Raw genomic sequence first — 21963 nt, 5'->3', positions numbered from 1 at the left:
CACGCACATTCTGGGCGATGAAAATTTAAACGTCTGTACGCATACTTTGTGTTTTCGGAGAAAGCTAAACGACTGAGCGCATATTTTGTGTACTCGTGTCGGAAATTGACAGATAAGATGATTATATAGACAAATGTTTCCTTTGCTTAATTATATTCTAGTTATGTAACAGTGATTGATAGGATGAAGGTGTATGTGGTCACGAGAGCGAGAGAGTTAGTTGGACTGAGACATTCAGTGACTGAGGAACTATAGTGAGCGAGAGAGAGTAATTTATAGCCCGTGTGCTATCTGACGGTGTGAGTGGTGAGATTCATTTGGAAATTTATAATAGACATTTGGAATTCTTTACTTGGGAAATATAAATATACTATGAAAACTATGTGACTTGTTGAGGATCACATTTGGAGGCAAATTCTCGACACTCGATCTAGTTCATATATTTCAAAATTTAATAATAATATGTTGCTAAAATGGATATGGGCAATTGACAGACTCCCCATTCCCCTTCCCATTAAAGATAGCCCTCGTTTTAAGTTAACGCGTTGTTTTTGCAGTGTCCGCCCATCTTCTGCTCTCATTTATAAACTTTCTCCGGCTAAAAGCCCACTATCAAGCAAAAACACTCCTTTAGCTCTAGTAAACGCTCAGCGAGTGTCATGTTTCAACATAATTTTGGCCGAAATGGTCGAATTTTCCAATGTTCCAAATACTAACCCAATATGCTCAAAAACCAAAGTAATCAATATTTAAAGCTATTTTTAAAATGTTAACAGATTTTTAAAAAAATTTCGGAAATCGTCAATTCGTTAAAAATGGTAAGAGGTACCCCTTTAAACTGATTTTCCACTAGCAAGTAGCGTTATTTTTCGCGCGAAGCGACTTTACTCTTTTGTATTTGAGCAATTTTTTCCAGATGGTTGCAGTTGACAGCTCTGAAACAAAAGTAAAATCGCTTTTTCGCTTCGCGCGAAATATATCGCTAGTGGAAAACCGGCTTTGTGAAGCGTTCTTACGGTTATAATTCAGCTAGAAATTCTGTTGTGCTAACTCTCATTATATATGTTTCTTTTATTCGAATAACATAGTGTGGATTCGAATAACAGAATTCGATGAAAATTAATTCAAATGAGGCCAGGAACTACACTGTATAAAGAGACACTATTATGTGTGCTGTCTTACCTTTCGTCGTTCAACGATTTGAATAACATGATTTGAATTCGAATAACATTAGTTTGAATTCGAATAGCAATTTCGATTCGAATAAAACAAAATTTAAAATTCAATAACATTTGACGCACAGCTATATTGTCATTAAAATTTGCGGTTGCTTGCGGAATTCCAATCTCGCTGTGTGATCATTCAAAGAGACACGAAAGCAAATTGATAAGAAGGCTTTTAGAAAAAAACTTTATTCTGTTATAATGCAGATCGTGTCAACATTTTTATATTTATTAACTAATATACGTATTTAACTATTCCAAATGTGTGCCACATTACGATATATCAATTGTGAAAACACAACATAACATCCGCTTCTGTTTGCCTAATTATCTCACAAGTGGAGATAAAATACCTTAGTCTGTGGGAGGCAACTGCAATAAAGGCAACTTATTTGCAAAACAAAAGCCTCCTCCTACGCAGTGATTTTGAAATTCCTTCAAAAAAACAGTCAAAAGTCTTCTACAAGGAATATACTGGTGACCAAAAGTACTAGATTCTGTCGACTTTCATCTACATCTACATCTACACTTATTAGGTCGGTAAAATCCTATTGGATATCACACCAACCGTTTCCGTACCTGAAACAAAACGATTTAAAGTAACCGAATGTGTTAGCATACAGCTAATATGCACCGATGTTATTCAGTGAGTATTTAGCGAACTAAGCAGAATTGTTGAGTTGGATTGGATTGAAATGGTTGATGTCGAGCTAGATATAGATTATGGTAAAGGCTAAAGTAAGGTAATATCGTTTATTCTCTATATTCTAAACAGCTTCTAAAGCTTATATTATTATGTATAACAATATTTCGTCCATTTTTGCTGTGAAGGACGATCTTTTTTCCTATTTGAAATTCAGTGAATCAGTACTAATTTTAATTCACACATTTGATTGCAAAGCAAGATTACAGTCGCTTCTGCGCATGTGGGAGCTTTGTCCAACTTCCATGGTCTTGTACAGTTCGGATTCTGCTATGTTCTGTCACAATATCCGGGTGTAATTCCTACTCTCCGAGCAGAATTAGTGTGTCTGAGTATCAATGAAGTAACAGCTAGTGTTAATCTAATATGGATACTTCAGACCCACTAGCGCGGTTAAGGATTGCAGCAAATAAATATCAGATCAGTCCAGACAGTTCTGTATAAAGAAATATACATTAGTTCATGGCTGTTAAAATTTAAATCGGCAAGCTGATTTCGTGCACGATGCCGGTATTAGGGCCTGTTCGCATGGAGCGAGTTATCCCGGCTTGGCGAGGTGAAAACTGCATATTATGAAAAACGAATCAGGTTGAGCCTTGATGTGATGCGCATTAATTTTACCTCGCCTAACCGGTTAACCCGCTCCTGTAAACAGGCTCTTATTTAAATCACAAGTAGCTCAACTATAGCCCCCCCCCCCCCCGCACACACACACGCAGGCATATCAATTTATACCAAGCTATCACCAATTATCATTAGTATACACCCGACTATTGTCTATTACAAATCCTACATTGTGATTGGCTACTCAACCAGTGTCTATTCTTGATGGTGAACGTTTGGAAAAAAATTCGCTCGCGCGACCGTATAAAATTGAATGAATCAAATTATTTTTCGGTGTAATTGCGGTGTATAGATTATTTTCTCGAAATCAATATATCTAGGTACAGGGGGTATACTAAAACAATTAGACAACTCGCCTTCGTTGTCTATGAGCGAATAGTCAACTGAGGCTTCGACTTCGTTGACTATTTGCACAACTCGGACTCGTTGTCTAATTGTTAAATAATATATTTAATGTTTTTCAATCAAAGCAGTCCACTTTGATGATGATAATCCCTAAATTTGTTTGCCGCGTGCACATTAGCACATTCGCTAACGCATGATGCCGTCGTTTGCTAATGTGTGGTGGTATTTTGTCGAATTTTATACTAGGTTACTGAATTTTTGGATTTGAATAACTTGTTCTTACTTGCAAAAAGCGTTCTGTGCCTTTATTTACGTTCAGCTATACTGTCGGCGCTTAAACGAGTAAATATAGAAATACGGCGCTCTTTAAACTTCAGATGCCGCGCTTATCGAGGCCAGCGCTCTTTAATTAAAAAAAACTATTTGTGAATTCTAACGAGAACTGTGAACAAAAGAGTTCTAAAATTTTGAAAATGTCCCCATTTTGACAGCGAGCATTTGGACATTTGACGGAAAACAAACCTCGTACAAGTCACTGTCACTGACTGAACAATTAGTGCGGTGCTATATGTATATCGGTCCTCCGGCAGGAATCGAACCTACGCTTCTGCGATGCCAGTACAATGCTCTTGCCACTGAGCTACAGAGGTAGCTGACAAGAGAAAGCGTGGTTAATGTGTACATAGGAAGGTGACGCCAGGAATAGGTGAGGGTAAATCGATTATGATTTTTGGCACTTCACTCGATGTTGGTAAATTTGAAGTGTGTATAATTCCACTCGAAATTAAGACCCTTTAAAACTCTGATTGGTTGTTTTGAAGTTCATATGAGTGGTGATTGAGGGATGCGTTTTCATGGTTGGCTGCATTTCGTTGTCAGGGAGGGATGTCGCTGTGGAATGATTAGATTGTTGTGTATCAGATGCGGGTGGATCAAGGTTTAAGTTCTTATTAGTTATATGAACGTGATTATTTATAGAGTCTTTACGTTTTGTCTTAAGTTGCTGGTAGACTGCAAGCATGTCGATATATGTGTTAATAGTATTATCGTATTTACTAAACCAAGCTTCTTTGAGTTCAGTAGTTCAGTTTTTCTCCAGGCGAAGGTAGGAAAGTTGTCGTATTGTGTGTGCTGCGGGCAACCTCGTACCCAGGGTCTTTTGTAAGCTTCCCGGGGGCTGCGGGTAGGGATTTAAGGTCGTGTCGTTTTATAGCGTTCTTGTGTCCAGTTATTCGGGTTTAGATTTTCTTCGAGGTTTGACCTATGTATCGTTGTGGACAGTCTTTGCCAGGAATCCGGTAGATGCATGGCATTTCTTGTTTCAGTGGCTATCGTTTTGTCCTTGTGTTTTGTAAAATATGACCTAAGTTTGTGCGCTGGTTTATGTGCTACGTCAACATTAAAAGGGCGGAAGTAGTCTGGCAGTCATTTCTCATGTGCTCTGAATGTATGGTAAGGTAATTGTTTTATTTGATACTTTAGGACTTCTCTTTTTGATTCATTCATTTCATTCGTTTGTTTGTTGCTCAGTTTCGTTAGTACTTTGTTAAATTTTAACAGTAACCACCCAACTCAGCACAAATTAAGCTGCATTATGACGTAACTTAACCGAATAGACACACACTGTTACACATAAGAAGCGAAACAAGCGGAACGCAAATACTTGTACTTAACTTTCCAAAAGAATAACTACCCAAAAATTTCATTAACTAGGTACTAACGAAACTGAGCAACAAACAAACTAATGAAACTAATGAATCACAAAGAGAACCTGAAGTGTCAAATAAAACAATTACCTTACCATACATACGGAGAACATTCATTGACAAACAATATATATATATATATATATATATATAATATATATATATATATATATATATATATGTATATATATATAATTATTTAATATATATATATATATATATATATATATATATATATATATATATATATATATATATACACCCATTTGCAAAAACGTTGGCCGCAGATAGATAGATAGATAGATACTCCAAGTCTAATTAGAATTGCCATGATTATATTTGCATGGGATTTCAATCATATTACACAACATATGCAATTCTAATTAGATTTCGAGTATCTATCTATATATATATATATATATATATATAAAAGAGTTCACATCTTTTGTTATGTATGTTCACTTAATGTATATATATATATATATATATTATATATATATATATATATATATAATTATATAATATATATATATATATATATATATATATGTATTGTTTGTCAATGAATGAGCTTTCGACTCGGTACTTCGAGTCTTCTTCAGAATATCCAAATTATTTACATACGTATAGCTTTATATATTTAAGTTTTGCGCTGTTCTTTAAGACTCGGTATACGTTGAGAGCGTCTGATTGGTTGTTTTGAAGTTGATCTGATATTATTATTATTATATTATTCGAACATAACCACTGCTTTGTATTTTTTAATATCACTTTATTCACAAACGTTTTCGCTCTCTTAGTTCTTCAGGTGATAAATGATGACAGTGGTTATTTTGTTTACTTACATATAGTGTAATATGATACATCCTATTTAGTGTGACTATGTTAAAGTAGTGTTATTTACAAAGATAAAAATTAGCATGCATTAAGATTAGGTTCTAGTGTTCTAATTATTTGTTTCTCTTTGGCCTCTCTTATTAGTCTATTAGCGTTGATACACTTATATTTCGGCATAATGTTAAAGTTGCCTTTGCTACATTTAGATAGGTGTTCACTGACGGTTAAATGTCGATATTCTTCGTGTCTAATATGCTGCTTATGCAAAGTTACTCTGTTTCTAAGGTTTTCAGTCGTTCCCACGTAGAAACTGTGGCATTTTGGGCAGATTATGATGTAAATAACTCCATTAGATTTACAGTTCATGTCATATTTAACCATCCATGCACGTTTTTCCATTCTTCAGTTCAATTTTGTCCCCGGTGATTATATGAGGGCATGTGCCGCAACGAGGTTCATTGCACTTTGTCACAGTTGGCGTGGCGTTGGACGTTGAAAATTCCGATTTCGTTAAAATTCCTTTTAAGTTTTTCAGTTGTCGTTTGGTTACAATAACGGTTGTATACATATATATATATGAAAAGCAGAGCTATATTATTATTATTTAAAATCTTAAAATTACAATGATTGTTCGCTACTCAGAGAAAGATCGTGAAACTCTGAGTAGCGAACAATCATTGTAATTTTAAGATTTTATATATATATATATATAATATATATAATATATATATATTATATATATGTATAATATATATATATATACGCAAATTTGGATCTGTGCGTAGTAAATCAGAGTGCTCAATACCAATACAATAGTAGAGCAAATAAATCAACAAATTACAATCTTAAAATTTTTTTAAAATTTTATTTCGCTACACTGTGTTTCACGTACTTCTACCGTGTACGATCATCAGGCGATTACTAACACGCAATTAAGATGTAACGGTTATGCACACGCGTTTCTGATTGTTAACGCAAGCGCTTAAATGTACCAGTTTGCGCGCGCTTAACATAACAGGCCTTAAAGCCAAATCTATGTCGGCATCTACTGAATATTTCAGATCTTTTGTTCAACGACTCTTCTTTATTAGATAACATGATAAGCCTTTTTTCCTCAATACACAGCGGGCAAACATTCATTCCCGGGGTTCGCCGAGGGAACTTGTTTCATTATCGACCATTTTATTTGGAATGGTTCGTGTTGCGCTTTAAGCTTCCAAATATATTTTGATAGTTCCGTTTCACCGGAGTAACATTCATGCTTGAATGATTTTAGATGGTTGCTGTATCTTAGTTTGAAGCTGCCTGCTGTCATACCAATGTAGTGCTTGATCTCTTTCCCATTGTTAGATCGGACTTCTGCTTTGTATACGATGCTTTTCGTTAGGCAATTGCCGTTTAATGGGCATTCGTCTTTAACTCGACAGTTACATGGTTTCAAGGTAGGTTGAGAGCTAGTATTTTGTTGCTTTAGAATTCTATGGTTGCTGCTTGATATTGACGATCTGACATTTTTCATACAGGAGTAACTCACTTTCACCGAGTTCCGATTGAAAATTTTATGAAGAGGGCACGATTTTGGAAAATGCTTATTCGTGCCCTCTTCATAAAATTTTCAATCGGAACTCGGTGAAAGTGAGTTACTCCTGTATGAAAAATGTCAGATCGTCAATATCAAGCAGCAACCATAGAATTCTAAAGCAACAAAATACTAGCTCTCAACCTACCTTGAAACCATGTAACTGTCGAGTTAAAGACGAATGCCCATTAAACGGCAATTGCCTAACGAAAAGCATCGTATACAAAGCAGAAGTCCGATCTAACAATGGGAAAGAGATCAAGCACTACATTGGTATGACAGCAGGCAGCTTCAAACTAAGATACAGCAACCATCTAAAATCATTCAAGCATGAATGTTACTCCGGTGAAACGGAACTATCAAAATATATTTGGAAGCTTAAAGCGCAACACGAACCATTCCAAATAAAATGGTCGATAATGAAACAAGTTCCCTCGGCGAACCCCGGAATGAATGTTTGCCCGCTGTGTATTGAGGAAAAAAGGCTTATCATGTTATCTAATAAAGAAGAGTCGTTGAACAAAAGATCTGAAATATTCAGTAGATGCCGACATAGATTTGGCTTTAAGGCCTGTTATGTTAAGCGCGCGCAAACTGGTACATTTAAGCGCTTGCGTTAACAATCAGAAACGCGTGTGCATAACCGTTACATCTTAATTGCGTGTTAGTAATCGCCTGATGATCGTACACGGTAGAAGTACGTGAAACACAGTGTAGCGAAATAAAATTTTAAAAAAAATTTTAAGATTGTAATTTGTTGATATATATATATATATATATATATATATATATATATATATATATATATATATATATATATATATATATATATATATATATATATATATTATATATACATCTTGTGTAAAAGGTTTCCTTGCAATTTTCCTTGCAACTTGCAATATAATTCTACTTCTGAGGCATCTATAAATTTGACAAATACGTACATTTCTTACGATCTGCTAACGTTTTTTTAGCATTTCGAACACTACCAATTAACATCCCTCAAAATTAGCATTGCGTCTTGCAAGGCAAGTTGCATAGTGTAACAGCACCTTAAGTTTGGCGGTGGTCCTTGTGTGAGCACATGCACTTCGCACAGGCGCCGAAGCGACTGTACCTGTTTGTCTGTAATCTGTATATAGTGTGATTTAGCATTAAATTTTACTGATTTATCCAGTGTTTTATAGTACCTAGTTATAACTGAAGTTACAAAATTTAGGGACAGGTTTCAAAATGAAAACTGGTGTTCCACAACTTGGCAAACTTATACCACGAAAGAGCTTCAATACGTATAATATTGTTCTTCTCACGTTATTCACATTGTTTAACCTCGTGGTTATTATCATCTTGGGTGCCGCTCTAGATTTTGATAGCAAATTTCACTGTTACAATGTTAAGCTCACCTCGAAGTTGGAGAACGAGACTTTACTTGGAAACTGTAAAATGAAGTGTTCTGTTCACTATAAAGAAAGATTTCAATTTAGTGTGCCTATGTCTCGTATATGCATCGTTCGGCTTATGACCGTTTTAGTCTTCAGTATTATTTATGCATATTTGGTAAAACGTCGCGTTGAGAGATTTGACTCTCCTCCGACCGATACATCAAGTTCTAATGACAGCGAGGAAAATCACGCGATGCTTTCAACACTATCATACATCCATCTAAACCCGGAAAGTTTTAGTGTAGATTGTCGGATTCGTGTGTCAACATTGTGGATCTATATCGCTCATCTCTTCATCGCTCGTATAATTCCATTGTTGACATTTGTCATATTTGTATTTTACCAAGCTGATATTCCTGAGAATTTTCTTTGTCCCTGGCCAAATGAAATGCCAAAAAAGGTCACGTCGTCTTTCAATTATACCAACAACTCACGCTATAACGTAACGACCGTTTACTGCATTAATCCAAATGCCTCGAGAAGCAAAACCATAGTTATTACAGTTGCAATTGCGGATGTTGTCCTGGTAATACTGACTTTCTTAGAGCTTGGCTATCTCGCGTGGATAATTTACAATGATAGGGATCTTATGAGTGACAGAGAATTCTGTACCGTATACTTGCTGCGAAAACGAAAGAGAATTAGAAAATTTGTGAATAAAGTGCGGGAGAGATTCAGTGAAGAAACGTTCCAGTTAAATGATGATTTTGGTGATCTTGCTAATTCATTTCGAAATTTTAAAGATATTTATGTAAATGTGGTCATCCAAGAAGGGAGGGAACAAATAAACGCTTATCCACACGTTTTTGACCGGAAGAAAATTTGCAATTGCCATTTTGAGATCCCAAGCTTGGTAACCAAGCTTACCAGCACAATAGAAATATTTAAACCCCTCAAAATTTGCCAGAACCAGACCTACCCGCGAAGCATACTTGTCATAGGGAGACCTGGAATTGGTAAAACTATGTTGACAAAAAAGCTTCTGCATCAGTGGAAAGAAAACAAAGAGCAGTTCTGGAGGGATAAGATAATTATCGTTATCCGATTACGCCTCCTAATCAACAACAAAACTATTTCTCTTCGAGAAATGTTAGGTTATGGCGAAGGACTGTCGTATAGTACTTTCCAAACTGTGTATGATTTTATATTATCAAACCCAACAAATATAATTCTTGTTTTTGATGGATTGGACGAACTTGTTGTTGATAGAGAGCTTTTGTGTACGAAAAAAAAGACAGTTAATAGTCTAATTGACAAAATGCCAGTTTTTTCGATTCTTGAAAAGTTAGTTCACGGTAAATTGTTGAAAGGTGTCACAATATTGATCACATCACGCCCTTCAGCAGAGCCTATTTATGCATACTTGGGTTTTGAAAACATTGTGGAGATCCTAGGGTTTTCTCGTGAACAAATCAAAAAGTACGTAATTAAATTTTGTGAGAATGATAAGGACACCGGTGAATTGATTTGGAATCAAATTCAAGAATCAGCGGAACTGCTAAGCTTTTGCTACATACCTGTAAATAGTTACATCGTTTGCTTAACGTTGAAAGAAAGCATTCAATTTGATATAAATGAGGGACTACATCATAAGGGTTTTCGAATGAATATTCCAAAAACTATAACTGAATTATATAAAAGAGCAGTTAAAGTCCTAATGTATAGACACAATCCAAAATTCAAGTTGCTACCAAGGCCAAATGATTACCTCGACTATCCTTTACCCGAAGAACTCGATAAGGACTTGATGAAGATAACACAAGTTGCAATGGATGCAATGAAAAACGAAAGTTCAATTTTTGAGCGAACAGGCGATGAATTTGGCGAACTAGCCAATTGTGGCTTATTTAACAAATTACCTGACAGTCGAAATTTCTTTTGCTTTCTACACTTGACACTTCAAGAGTTTCTTGCAGCATCAAAGGTGGTTACCGATGATATGCGAAATGTTGAAGTATTCCTGGAGACACATTTTCGAGATCCCAAGTGGCATTTGGTGATACAATTTGTCGCAGGTTTAATTGGAGATAAAATTAAAACGGCTAAAATGACTGGTAAAAGCGATTTAAATTATTCTTGGGAGAAAAAGACCAGTGGTATAATAAAGAGGTATGTTATTTTTCGACTTATACGTATTTATGTAATGTGATTTATTTACGCATAGATATATTGCCAGCCATGAATTTTGCATACCCTTTCCGCAGCTCAGTTTTCTGAGCATCAATAAAGACACATTAAATTTTACGCCGTTTTGGGATAATTTTGGCTAGGAGTAATGGTTCTCCTAGCCGCTTTATTTCTGTTAAACAAAACGATATTTATTAATACATTGCATTAAAATTCCAAATATTTACGCTCAGAAAAGGGTGGAGGCAAATTACCGCCAGCACTTGTAGATACGGCCTACGACCATCACTAATTAAGATATAACGTTCCTCCGTTTATAGGAGCTCTGTCTTTTGCGATGTCACGCTTAAACTGACCGTTTGTGGTTTGGGTATTCGGTCTTTGTTAGTTTTCGATTTGCTGCTGGCCATTCACCACCTTTCCCATATTGCGTGCCATCCATTACCTGTCGGTCTTTTAGATAGGACGCAAAGCCCATAATATAAGATTTTTAATTATCGTCGGCAAGGCGTATCCCCTTGGGGGTACACCTTGCCTTAGTAGTCTATTTATAAAATCACATTACATAAATTTCTTATTTCCTTCGTAAATATTTTGTTTTGCATTGTATTCCACCTGCTGTGAGGTGTAACAAGTAAAATCATTCTTCAATGATTGTTAAATTTTAACAGTTAACTAAGCTGGTAGGTTCTATAAAACGCCTGCAGAAAAGGGTGACATTTTTTTACCACATAATAAAAATATTGGCTATTAACGCTTTGCCATTGAGTCATCCGGCCAGTGGCGTAACTACTATGGGCTCAGGGTGTGCAAACCCGCGGGCCCCCTGGCTTAAGGGGGCCCCTGTGAGATTAGAAGGTTATTGTAATTCTATGAATAAAACAAGAGAAATCGCACGAACTTACATATAAAAAGGTTCAATTCAAAGGCTAGAGAGCGAAATCGTACCAGAGAACAAGAATATTTGAGGCGAAAAGTACATTATCATTGATGATTCGTTTCAAATCAATTTCTCATGTGCGCGCGTGTAATTTTGAAATATGTAATTTTAACCTTATCCGTGGAAGCACTGGAATTTTAAACTTAAACAGTGGAAGCACCTACGTATTTAATATGGCGTCACGGTCACAGAGTAAGGATCACTGAGCTATATAGCTCAGTGGTAAGGATATCCTTACTCTGTGTCACGGTTGGATGAGTAACATTTCAATCTAAATAAAGGATAAAGTCATAAAGGTAAGCCATAAAGAATAAAGTTTAACGAAGACAGATCAATATATAAAATATACATACAATATTTACAGTATTTAATTATTGTTTTCAATAATATTAATTTTGCTTTTAAATACTCTAGAGTTAGAGCCTTAGATGGGGAAATTAAAGGAACTTTCAGGGGCTCAGAAACGCAATAAGAGAAAAATCCAGAGCGAAAAACAAACAGCTATCAATTCAAAGATCCCGAAAATAACCAACTTGTTTCGTGCAGCGGCAGAAACTACCAGTAATGAGTGCGTTGAACTTGAATCCGAACCATTACCAACTTCTTCGACTTCGAACGAGTCCGAAGAAATTTCTTCAAGTGGATCATCATCATCACCCGTACAACAGGAACAGGGTTGTTATCAATAATTGTTCATTACTGCATTTTTATCATTTTGTCTTTGATACGTTTTTGCATTTTTAAATCGATATATTAAATAAAGTTGAAGTGAATAAGTCATTGAATTAATGATTAAATTATTGAAATCTTTACTTAATTTTGGACAGTACGTACAGTTTTTATATTTTTTCCACTTTCCAGATAATTTGAAAAGTAGTGAGTCAGCTAAAGCCCCAGTTGATACTGATCGCATTGACCATATGTTGACGGTTTCTTCGAGTAATACTGATAACATATTAGGTACTGTAATGTTTTTCTTTAAATATGAGTTATAGAAAGATAGCTAGACAAAGCCAAACGTAAACCATTAAGATTACATACTAGTTTCCATCAATCATCATATGTTCATCATAATTTTATTTTCAGATAGAAAATATACAGAACTGAAAGATTTTGATCCTTGTAATACTTACCCATCAGATCGTGGACATTTCAAAAACGAGTTATCTAACAACTTAATTGAAGTTCTAGCGAGGCATGGCAGTTGCCAACCGAGTAAAATGATTAAAATCGAGAGTGGACAGACATTTAATCCTGCACATTATTATTATAGGTGAGTACTTTCGATATGAACACTTTTCCTAGTCCCATACACATTGATAACCCAATACGTATTCGCTTGAGGAAATATCTGCGTAAAGATAATCTCTTTCAATGTTTGTGTAGGAATTTGAAATTATTTTCTGTGAAAAGGGACTGGTTTAGCTGCTCAGAGAAACTAGGCACTGTATATTGTCACAATTGCTGGTTGCTGGCACGGAATACTTAAAGATAGTCCATGGATAGATGGCTTTATCCCAAACACAAAGCGCCTGAAGCAACAAATTGAAAGGCATGAAGAAAGCATTGCTCATAAAGAAGCTACGAAGAGTCTTGCTCAGTTAAAGGCAGGCAAAGGTATCAACATGCTAAATGAAGCTGAGATTGCAAAGATCAAGAACTTCTGGCATGAGGTTTTGCGTAGAATAATAGTGATCATATTGACTTTGGCAAACCTGTGCCTGCCTTTTCGTGGCCACAGAGAGGTTATCGGAAATGGAAGATGTGAAGGAGGCAATTTTCTTGGTTTAGTTAACATGCAGTTGAGAACGGGTGACGGTGATCCGTACTTTAAACAGCTTGTTGATTCGAAAGCTCGTAAATGTAGATATTTATCACCCACTATCCAAAATGAAATAATTGAAATTCTTGCAAATGCCACACGACTAAAGCTCGTTGAAAAAATCAAAGTTGCGCCGTGTTTCACCCTAATTTTTGACACAACAAGCGACATCTGCAGAGTGGACCAAATCTCGATTGTTGTAAGGTGGGTAGATATGGAAGCTGCAACAGTTGTTGAGACATTTTTGGGATTTATTCCGGCCAAACAAGGAGGAACTGCTAAAGCGTTAACAGATACTGTCCTTGACTATTTACGACGTATTGGTTTGGATCCCAAACAAATAAGAGGACAGGGTTATGACGGAGCGAGTGTGATGAGCGGGAGCAAGGGAGGTGTCAACGTACTGATCTCAAATTACCTTAAAAGTGAAGGAATAACATCACCCGCGCCGTGTGTGCACTGTGCTAGCCACAAGCTAAACCTTGTTGTGAATGATGCTGTTGAATGCAATGTTTACAGCATCAACTTTTTTGCTGATCTTGAAGAGATATATGCTTTCTTTAACAGAAGCATCAATCGAACGGCAGATCTAAACAGCACTGATCTCAGCGTGATCGACGAATTCACAAATGAAGTATCCTCTGACAGTGATACGGACTCTGACGACACTGCCATTAATGTGGGTTCAACCACACAGGCCAAAAAAAAGAAACAGAGGAAAGTTAAAACTAAGTTGACATTAAAGAAACTGTGTGCTACCAGATGGTCATCAAGAATTAACTCAGTAAGAGCAGTGAAGAATCGATATCGTGATTTACTTCATGTGTTGGACAACTTGAAAAGGAAAGGAAAAGATAATGTCAAGGAACGAGAGGAAGCTGCCAGTTTGCATCTCAAATTAAATAAATTTGAATTTGTTGTTATGCTTATTATATGGGAGAAGTTACTCACAGCAATTCAGATCGCTTCAGCTAACTTACAGTCAAACAAAATAGACTTGAGTAGGTCAGCCAAAGAACTTGAAAGAGCCATGCGTAAAATAAGTGGCATGCGAGACAAATGGGATGCGATCAAAATGGAAGCTGTGAAGTTCGCGTTGAAAGTAGGCGTCTCTTGCACTTTTGCATTTAAGCCCGTACGCCGAGTTCCTCGATTCTATGACGAATTTGCCTCGGACAGTAGACCACAGGATCCTGAAAAAAGATTTACTGTAGAGATGTTCTACCAAGTGATTGACACCGCTACCAATCAATTAGAAGAACGCTTCAGGAGCCAGAAATTTCTTGCTGATACCTTCAAATTTGTACTCCCTGGAAGCCTTGCAACTCTTGACATTACAGAAGTTTGCAAGTCTGCCGAATTGTTTGTTAATGAATACAAGGGAGACATATGCACAGATGGGGTTGAAGTGGCAGATTACATATCTGATCTTGTGAATGAAATCGAGTCGTTTCGCTGGTGTTACGGGGATGTACTGAAGGGCATCCGGTAACAGTTGCGAGTGCAGAACGCTCATTTTCAAAGTTGAAACTTATAAAGAATTACCTTCGCTCAAGCATTGCACAAGATCGCCTGGACTCACTGGCAATTCTTTCAATTGAGAACAATGAAGCGTGGTTGTTAGACATTGAAAAGCTTATTGACACGTTTGCAGACAAAAAAGCAAGGATTGGAAAGTTTGTAGTTTAATTACATGCACTTTTCGTTTTCAGGGCTCAGGTTCCTTTTCCTATTTATAAATTAACTGTTACGTTAAGAAACTGTTGAACAATTTTTTTGCATTTTGGTTACATAGCAACAACCTAAAACTGCGAATTTGGAAATTCTATTTCTGTAATTTCTATTTAATTAAAGAAACGTTTTAATGTCGCGACTGATGCGTTCTTTTTAACAACTGATATTATAATTACAGTAATTAATATTTAAATCATTATTTTAGGTTTTAGAATAATGTTTTAGATGTTAGTATGGTTATGTAAGGGGGTCCCTTTTAAATTTTTACCACGGGCCCCTAGTTGTGCTGTTACGCCACTGGTCATCCCATAATATATCACCTTGTGAAATCATGAATAATTAATGAGTCTAACTTGCAATCATTGCGCAGTATTTTGGTCACATGTATACATCTGTAATTCTCCATCAGCGTTTCCACAACTTATTTGCATAAGGCTGTCCTCATGGGGAGATGGTAATGAGAAAGAGAGAAACAAAAAACGTTTGAAAAGAATGCATAATATATCCTATTAAGACTAACCCTCCCTCCCTCCCTCATGGTTGACATTTTGAAGGAGATTTCCTTCAATGTGGAAACGCTGTAATCTCCATAAAGGTCTCATGAATTGTTAATTAATATATTAACTTTGATACAACCAATCTTAATTAGTATTCATAACTTTGTTACACACATGCCCCAATATGCATTAAACTTAAGGTGGCTCCCTACAGTTTTAGGAATATTGAAAACTAATGATTTAGATTGAAATTTTTGGCAGGAAATTTCTTGCTAAACGAAATGAAATTTTCCAGATATATTAACCCAAATTCTAACAGTCGAAAATTGTCTTTGAGTATCACGTCATTACCGTTGTTATGGTAACAATGGCGATTCAATATGGCCGTCATTTTACCTATTCACGCATTTTTCTCGAAAACAAGTTCGGTTACACCAATTTTTTATTTATAAAAAGTTTTCTTACAAAAAAATGGGAAATTTGAGCAAGTTTAAAAAAATTCTATAAAGCTAAAAAATTTCTATAACGAAAAATCATGTTTTTTCATTTTTATTAATTTTGGCTCGATAGAATTTTTTTTAACTGGTTAAAATTTTGCATTGTTTTTTAAGAAAACTTTTTATAAAATAAAAAATTGGGGTAATCGAACTTGTTTTCGAGTAAAATGCGTGAATAGGTAAAATGTCGGCCATATTGAATCGCCATTGTTACCATAACAACGGTAATGACGTCATGCTTATGGGCAATTTCTGACTGTTAGAATGTTGGTTAATATATCTGGAAAATTTCTTTTCCTTAGCAAGAAATCTGGGGCTAAAATTTTAAATCAAAACCACAAGTTTTCAATATTTTAAAAAATTGTAGGGAGCCACCTTAATTTATTCATTTCACAAGCACGTTAAAATACTCGCGGCCGATCTGTATGGGATTTACAATGGCGAGTGCGTAGCACGAGCCATTGTAAATACCCATACAGATCGGCCGCTCGTATTTTAAATAGCACTTATAGTTATAGCTAATCTTGGGAGAGGTGCTGAAAGCATGTATTTCTATTATTATGGTTTCCAGTAGTAGCTAGGGCAGTCGGTCCCTCGTGAAAAAAAATCGGTCCCCTTTGCGCAGCCCCTCCCCTCGAAGATGGGAAAACCACCATCCGTTTTGATCCTGGGCAGACCTTAGCACACGTGGCTAGATTTACGCAAACCAGGGGCCGGTTGTATCAAGCCCGTTTAGCTTAAACGGTGGATAAGTCAAAATTAAATAACACTCTTACATCTCTTTTGAATATTATGCACTGAATTTGTAGTTGTAAACAGTATTAAGGTCAAAAACATTTAGTTTGCTTGTTGAATATAACGGCAGACTTGCTTTCTATTTTGAACTTATTCTGGGAAGTTTAATTTTACCTTGGAAATATGCGTGTTTCTATAACTGTATATAAACACAGGAAAATTAGTTTTCTATTTCTTTTATAATAAAAAAATAATTATCGTTTGGCCATCGCACCAGAGTTTGACAAACTCGCGCTTCTCAACTCTTATCAACTCTCATTCTCGTTTAACCGGGGGGGGCTTGATAAAGAGATTTTGTGTATTTTTTAAAACATCGATTCAATTACAAATTCTCACCCTGCACACTACTTCGCTTGTAAATTTCGGCGGGAAAGTTTCCGTGTTTCCATCTGTTTTCCGCACTACCTGAACATCTTACATAGGTAATTTCTCCCACAAGTGACGTTTTCTGTCCACATGGACAGAGCTCGACTCTTCCGCTTTTATCTTGAAACGAGTATCCCCTATTTTTGTACTAATCCACGTCATTGTCACATCATTTCCACGCGCCACGCAACCATCCGATTCTCTTCTGGTAACCCGTAAGTCCAAATTTCAATACAAACGTATAGAAAAAACGCTGTTTGAAAGGTGAAAAGTTGATTTTTCTGAAACCTGATCGGATTATCATCATTTTTTTGAACTAAAATTTTGGACATTAACGGTAAGTTCTTTGTTTTGTTGGGTTTAAATGTTCGTGTTGTTCTTAAAATTAAAAGCAATATTAAAATCCTCGTTTTGTAAGTGCGATCTGATTAGCCTTGTCTACTGCCATATTTGTACTCGAATTGTCAAATTGTGTTTGCCGAAGTGAAACGTTGTCAGAGCTGCTTTTTTATTGTTTGTCAACCAGCAGACAGAGCGTTTGCATATTGGTAGAATAACAATATTGGACGAATTTAAAAGAATACTTCTAAATTCGCGTTGTCATTTTATGATCTCGACAAAATACATTGCAAGACATTTTGAGTTTTTGGCGTTATATAGCTTTAACTCGCAGAGGATATCAGTTTTTTTAATAATTAGTACCATTTGATGATACAAACATTCACTGATAACATTCGTAATTATGTACCTTACTTCTCAAGCAGATTTGCTGTTCGATTACATACTTTATCAGTCATTTTTCAAACTTTCCAAAGAAAATATATTTTAGCACTTACCTTACACTACAAAAGAACATTTTAGCCAAAGCGGTTAAATTTTTTAAATTGCATTTTTACTGGCAAAAAATCCATTTTTCCTTATTGAAAATGTCGGAGCTTACCAGAAGCGAATCGGGTGTAAACGCTTACTAGCGCGTGCATAGTGAAAAGGTGGGGACGCGTGGAGCCGCGAGTCGAGCGTCAGTCAATCTCTCCTCTGTGCTGTAGCTTAGTGGTTACTGGTTAGAGCCCTGGGGCCGGTTGTTCGAAAGGCGTTTAGCTTAGACGGTGAATATAAGTTCAAAATGGAAAGCAAAATTATCTATTTATTGAACAACTGAACTAAAATAAGTAATTTAGCTTGTAGGTACACCACGTAAGTATTTAATACTGCAAAGCTTTCGATTCGTTAACCCGGGCATTCATGAATCAGTGCAATTACCTGAATACACATTCACCCGTCACTAAAATATGACGTTGGCCTGATTTGTTAGCTCGCGCCATTAATTAAACGATCTCACTTACCAAATAATATACTTATGAAAAAGAAATAGTTCTAATTAATGCGCGTGTCCTGGACAAGTATTTAGCTAGCAGACATTGAAAAGAGCACGCCACGTACTATTGAGTGGCTTACCCTCTTGGGCGATAGTTCGATGTTTATAGATTTCATTAGATTCTCTCATCTTGCGAAAATCATTCGCTAAAATGCTTGCATCTTTTCCATGTAATGCGATGATCATAAGTTCACGCATGGTGAGCTACAGCAGACTTATCCAGTTTACCCTTTTCGGAGTTCATCTTGTGTTCTCGCCAACCATAAAGTAATCTATATTTATTATATACGGCCACTGGTCAAAGCTTGGTTTTCATAGCGTTTCGATGGTCAAGAGCGAATCATGCGAAATTTTTATGTCGCCAGCGCAGAGAGGTAACGCACTATTTCCAATTGAGATAAAAACTTTAATCACGTGCGGTGCATATTTCGCTGATTACCTTGGTTTTAGTTTTTCTTTGAAAAGTGGAATATAATAAAAAACTTATTTACCTAGATTTCAGAAAACATTATTTTATCGACCGGTGAGTCCGCAATAATGTTTTCTTCAGTCTAGGTAAATAAGTGTTAAATGAAATCTCAAAACCTTCCACTTAGTAGCTATAAGCTGTTGATTCTGTCGAAAGTATTATCTTTTGAGCTTTTATTTTATCTGTTTTCATCACCTTTTAACTTGTTCGACCGTAAAACGTCCTGATTAATGACCATATTCGAGATTCCATCTAAAGTGCTGAAAAAATATAATGTTTGATCGCACAATGAAAGTTTAGTATGAATATTTAGCACTAGCTTCTTAGTAGTTACTAATCTCCCTCAGCTTTTGGTATCGCATGCGTAAAACCTTGAAGACTGGCCTGTATAATGCGAAAACAGTACCAAATTTAGTGCTACCAGGGCGTATATAAGATAGGGCGTTGAGACGGCGATATATTGGTATGAAAGTAATGAAACATGCGTGATGCAGTTTAGCACTGAGGCTAGCGAGGAAGGGCGGCAAATGTTTTCAAATCAAAATTCGAGACTCAAAGAGACAAAATGAATTTGTTAATTTGCCAAAACTATGAAATCGATCGTTTGGATATATTTTTTTTATATTATTATTTACTCTTTTTGTTGTTAATATAGTATAATTCAGGGCATTCTTTTTAATGTTAAGGACGAAAATTTTCACGTTGAATGCACACGCCAATCCATCGTTCCCGTTTTGCCACAAGCGTGATAAAATTACATATTCCGGAGTCCGGACAGGACAGGAAGTTGCGAAACCTTTGTATATTATTGCGAGGTAGCTAATAATCGAATAACAGGGGATGATTTGTCTTACCTTTCGACATCAGCGTCGTCGAAAGCGAAAACCAAATCAAAATTTTCCTCTTTCAACCAATCTTCGAACGTTACTTGAAACGCCATTTCGACTCATGTGCTAAAATAAGCGGGGGGCCCATGCATGATGCATCACACATAAATCAAGGGTTATATCGCCGTAGCACCGGACCAGCGGATGATGCATCACACATAAATCAGGGGTTATATCGCCGTAGCACCAGGACCAGCAGATGGTGCATCACACATAAATCAGGGGTTATATATCGCTGTAGCACCGGACCAGCGGATGCATTACACATAAATCAGGGGTTATATCGCTGTAGCACCAGGACCAGCGGATGATGCATTACACATAAATCAGGGGTTATATCGCCGTAGCATGCACCGGACCAGCTTTCCTACAACTGTAGCCAGGTAAAGCAGGCCAAGAAATCGTATCTGGTGAACACAGACTAAGTTGTCGTTTACTATATTCAATAGTTTATATCGTTTTCTTGATAAATTCACGAAAGGTAGAAACAAAAATAAGAAAATAAAAAAATGCAAAAGTTAAAAAATGAAAAATACAAAAAGTTTTACCAACCGTCTATGGAATCTTAATCCGCAGAGCCGTGACATATCTGTATTGTCTCGTGTTTAGATTTGAGGAATGGGTCCTTCAATTGGGAACAGACAACGAAATTGCCCTACTTGGGATAAAGTGTTTTTATGAATTGCAAGATGATGACATTATCAAGGCAGTTTCTGGTAATTATTTGGCAGAAAGAAATGGAGAGCTGTGTTTAAAAGACATTAATATTACACCAGCTAATTCTGCCGCAGTTTTTGAGTTTTTGGGCTGTAGCAAAGAATTAAAACGACTACGATTCCATGACAACTGCCAAATACGGGGTGAGTACAGCTACCGTGAAATGGGAAAGCTGTTTAGTACTGAGGGTAACAATATTACCTCCTTTCACTGGAAATCATAGAAAGATTCTTGATATTTTAAATACTTTTGCAATGCTTTAAAACGCGAGCATTGTCGATTAACCGATCTCTGCTGTGATGGGATAACGCTAGTTCGAAGTACCTACTACCTAAAGGCCGGCGCACACTAGAGCTATGTGCTTATAAAAAGTCATTCGTGGCCATTGGCGTAAGCCAGTTGCTCTCGTGTGCGGGCGACTCTCCGGCGACTTTAGTCATTCGTGCCAATTACGGCAAATATCTAGCTGGTTTGATAATTCCTGCCTCGCGTGCCGAAATCTTTCCGTGTGCGGCAAACTGAAAGCTGTCTGCTTATGGATTGTCTGAACAGCGCATGCGTAATATACGAAAGTAAACATCCAAGATGGCGTACAGATTGCAAAACAAAATTATGAATGAAAGTGAAGACGAAGAGGTGTTGTTATTTTTGTTGCTGTTGCGTCGGACTGGACTAAACACCGTTATCCAAGTGCTATTAATTATATTACCTGTTTGAGAAAGCTTACTAGCTATTTCTGCAATAGCGCATTCCCGTTTCTGTCTGTTTTTAAAATCTGTAGAATTCACATCGTATAAACACATGTATTCTGGCCAAAGATCAACCAGTTTGTCTTCCAATATGGCCTCAGCCACCAATTCGTTTTGCTTTGTTTGCACCGCTATCTTGGATGTTTACTTTCGTATATTACGCATGCGCTGATAAGACAATCCATAAGCAGATAGCTTTCAGTTTGCCGCACACGGAAAGGTTTCGGCACGCGAGGCAGAGATTATCAAACATGCTAGATATTTGCCGTAAGTGGCACGAATGACCAAAGTCACCGGAAAAGTCGCCCGCACACGAGAGCAACTGGCTTACGCCAATGGCCACGAATGACTTTTTGCTAAGCACATAGCTCTAGTGTGCGCCGGCCTTAAGTGAAGCGTTAAAGAGCGAAAATTGCAAAAAATTCAAACAAATGCAGTCCTGAACGTGGGTTGACGATTAATGTTATTTAAAGGAATACGGCAATAAAAATTGTCTTTGTCGATTTGTAAAGAACGTCACGATATT

General features: G+C 36.5%; 1 protein-coding gene and 1 long non-coding RNA gene across 2 annotated transcripts; both read left to right on the top strand.

Annotated features, from left to right (window-relative positions):
- The first annotated feature begins 1861 nt into the window (after positions 1-1861).
- On the top strand, positions 1862-21006 carry LOC114540183 (protein NLRC5-like). The gene is made up of 3 exons (XM_028560458.1): positions 1862-1966; positions 8240-10571; positions 20581-21006. The coding sequence occupies exons 2-3, from the start codon at positions 8254-8256 to the stop codon at positions 20909-20911; spliced, it is 2649 nt and encodes an 882-aa protein (XP_028416259.1). The 5' UTR covers positions 1862-1966; positions 8240-8253; the 3' UTR covers positions 20912-21006.
- On the top strand, positions 12407-13010 carry LOC114540184. The gene is made up of 3 exons (XR_003689007.1): positions 12407-12489; positions 12616-12802; positions 12943-13010. It is a non-coding gene; the product is annotated as an uncharacterized LOC114540184 (long non-coding RNA).
- Positions 21007-21963: the final 957 nt, after the last annotated feature.

Source organism: Dendronephthya gigantea, unplaced genomic scaffold (assembly GCF_004324835.1).
Source record: "Dendronephthya gigantea isolate DGI-Jeju-01 unplaced genomic scaffold, DenGig_1.0 000223F, whole genome shotgun sequence".
NCBI lineage: Eukaryota > Metazoa > Cnidaria > Anthozoa > Malacalcyonacea > Nephtheidae > Dendronephthya > Dendronephthya gigantea.
Note: the sequence above shows the minus strand (reverse complement) of the source record. Positions and strands in the feature narration are given on the sequence as shown.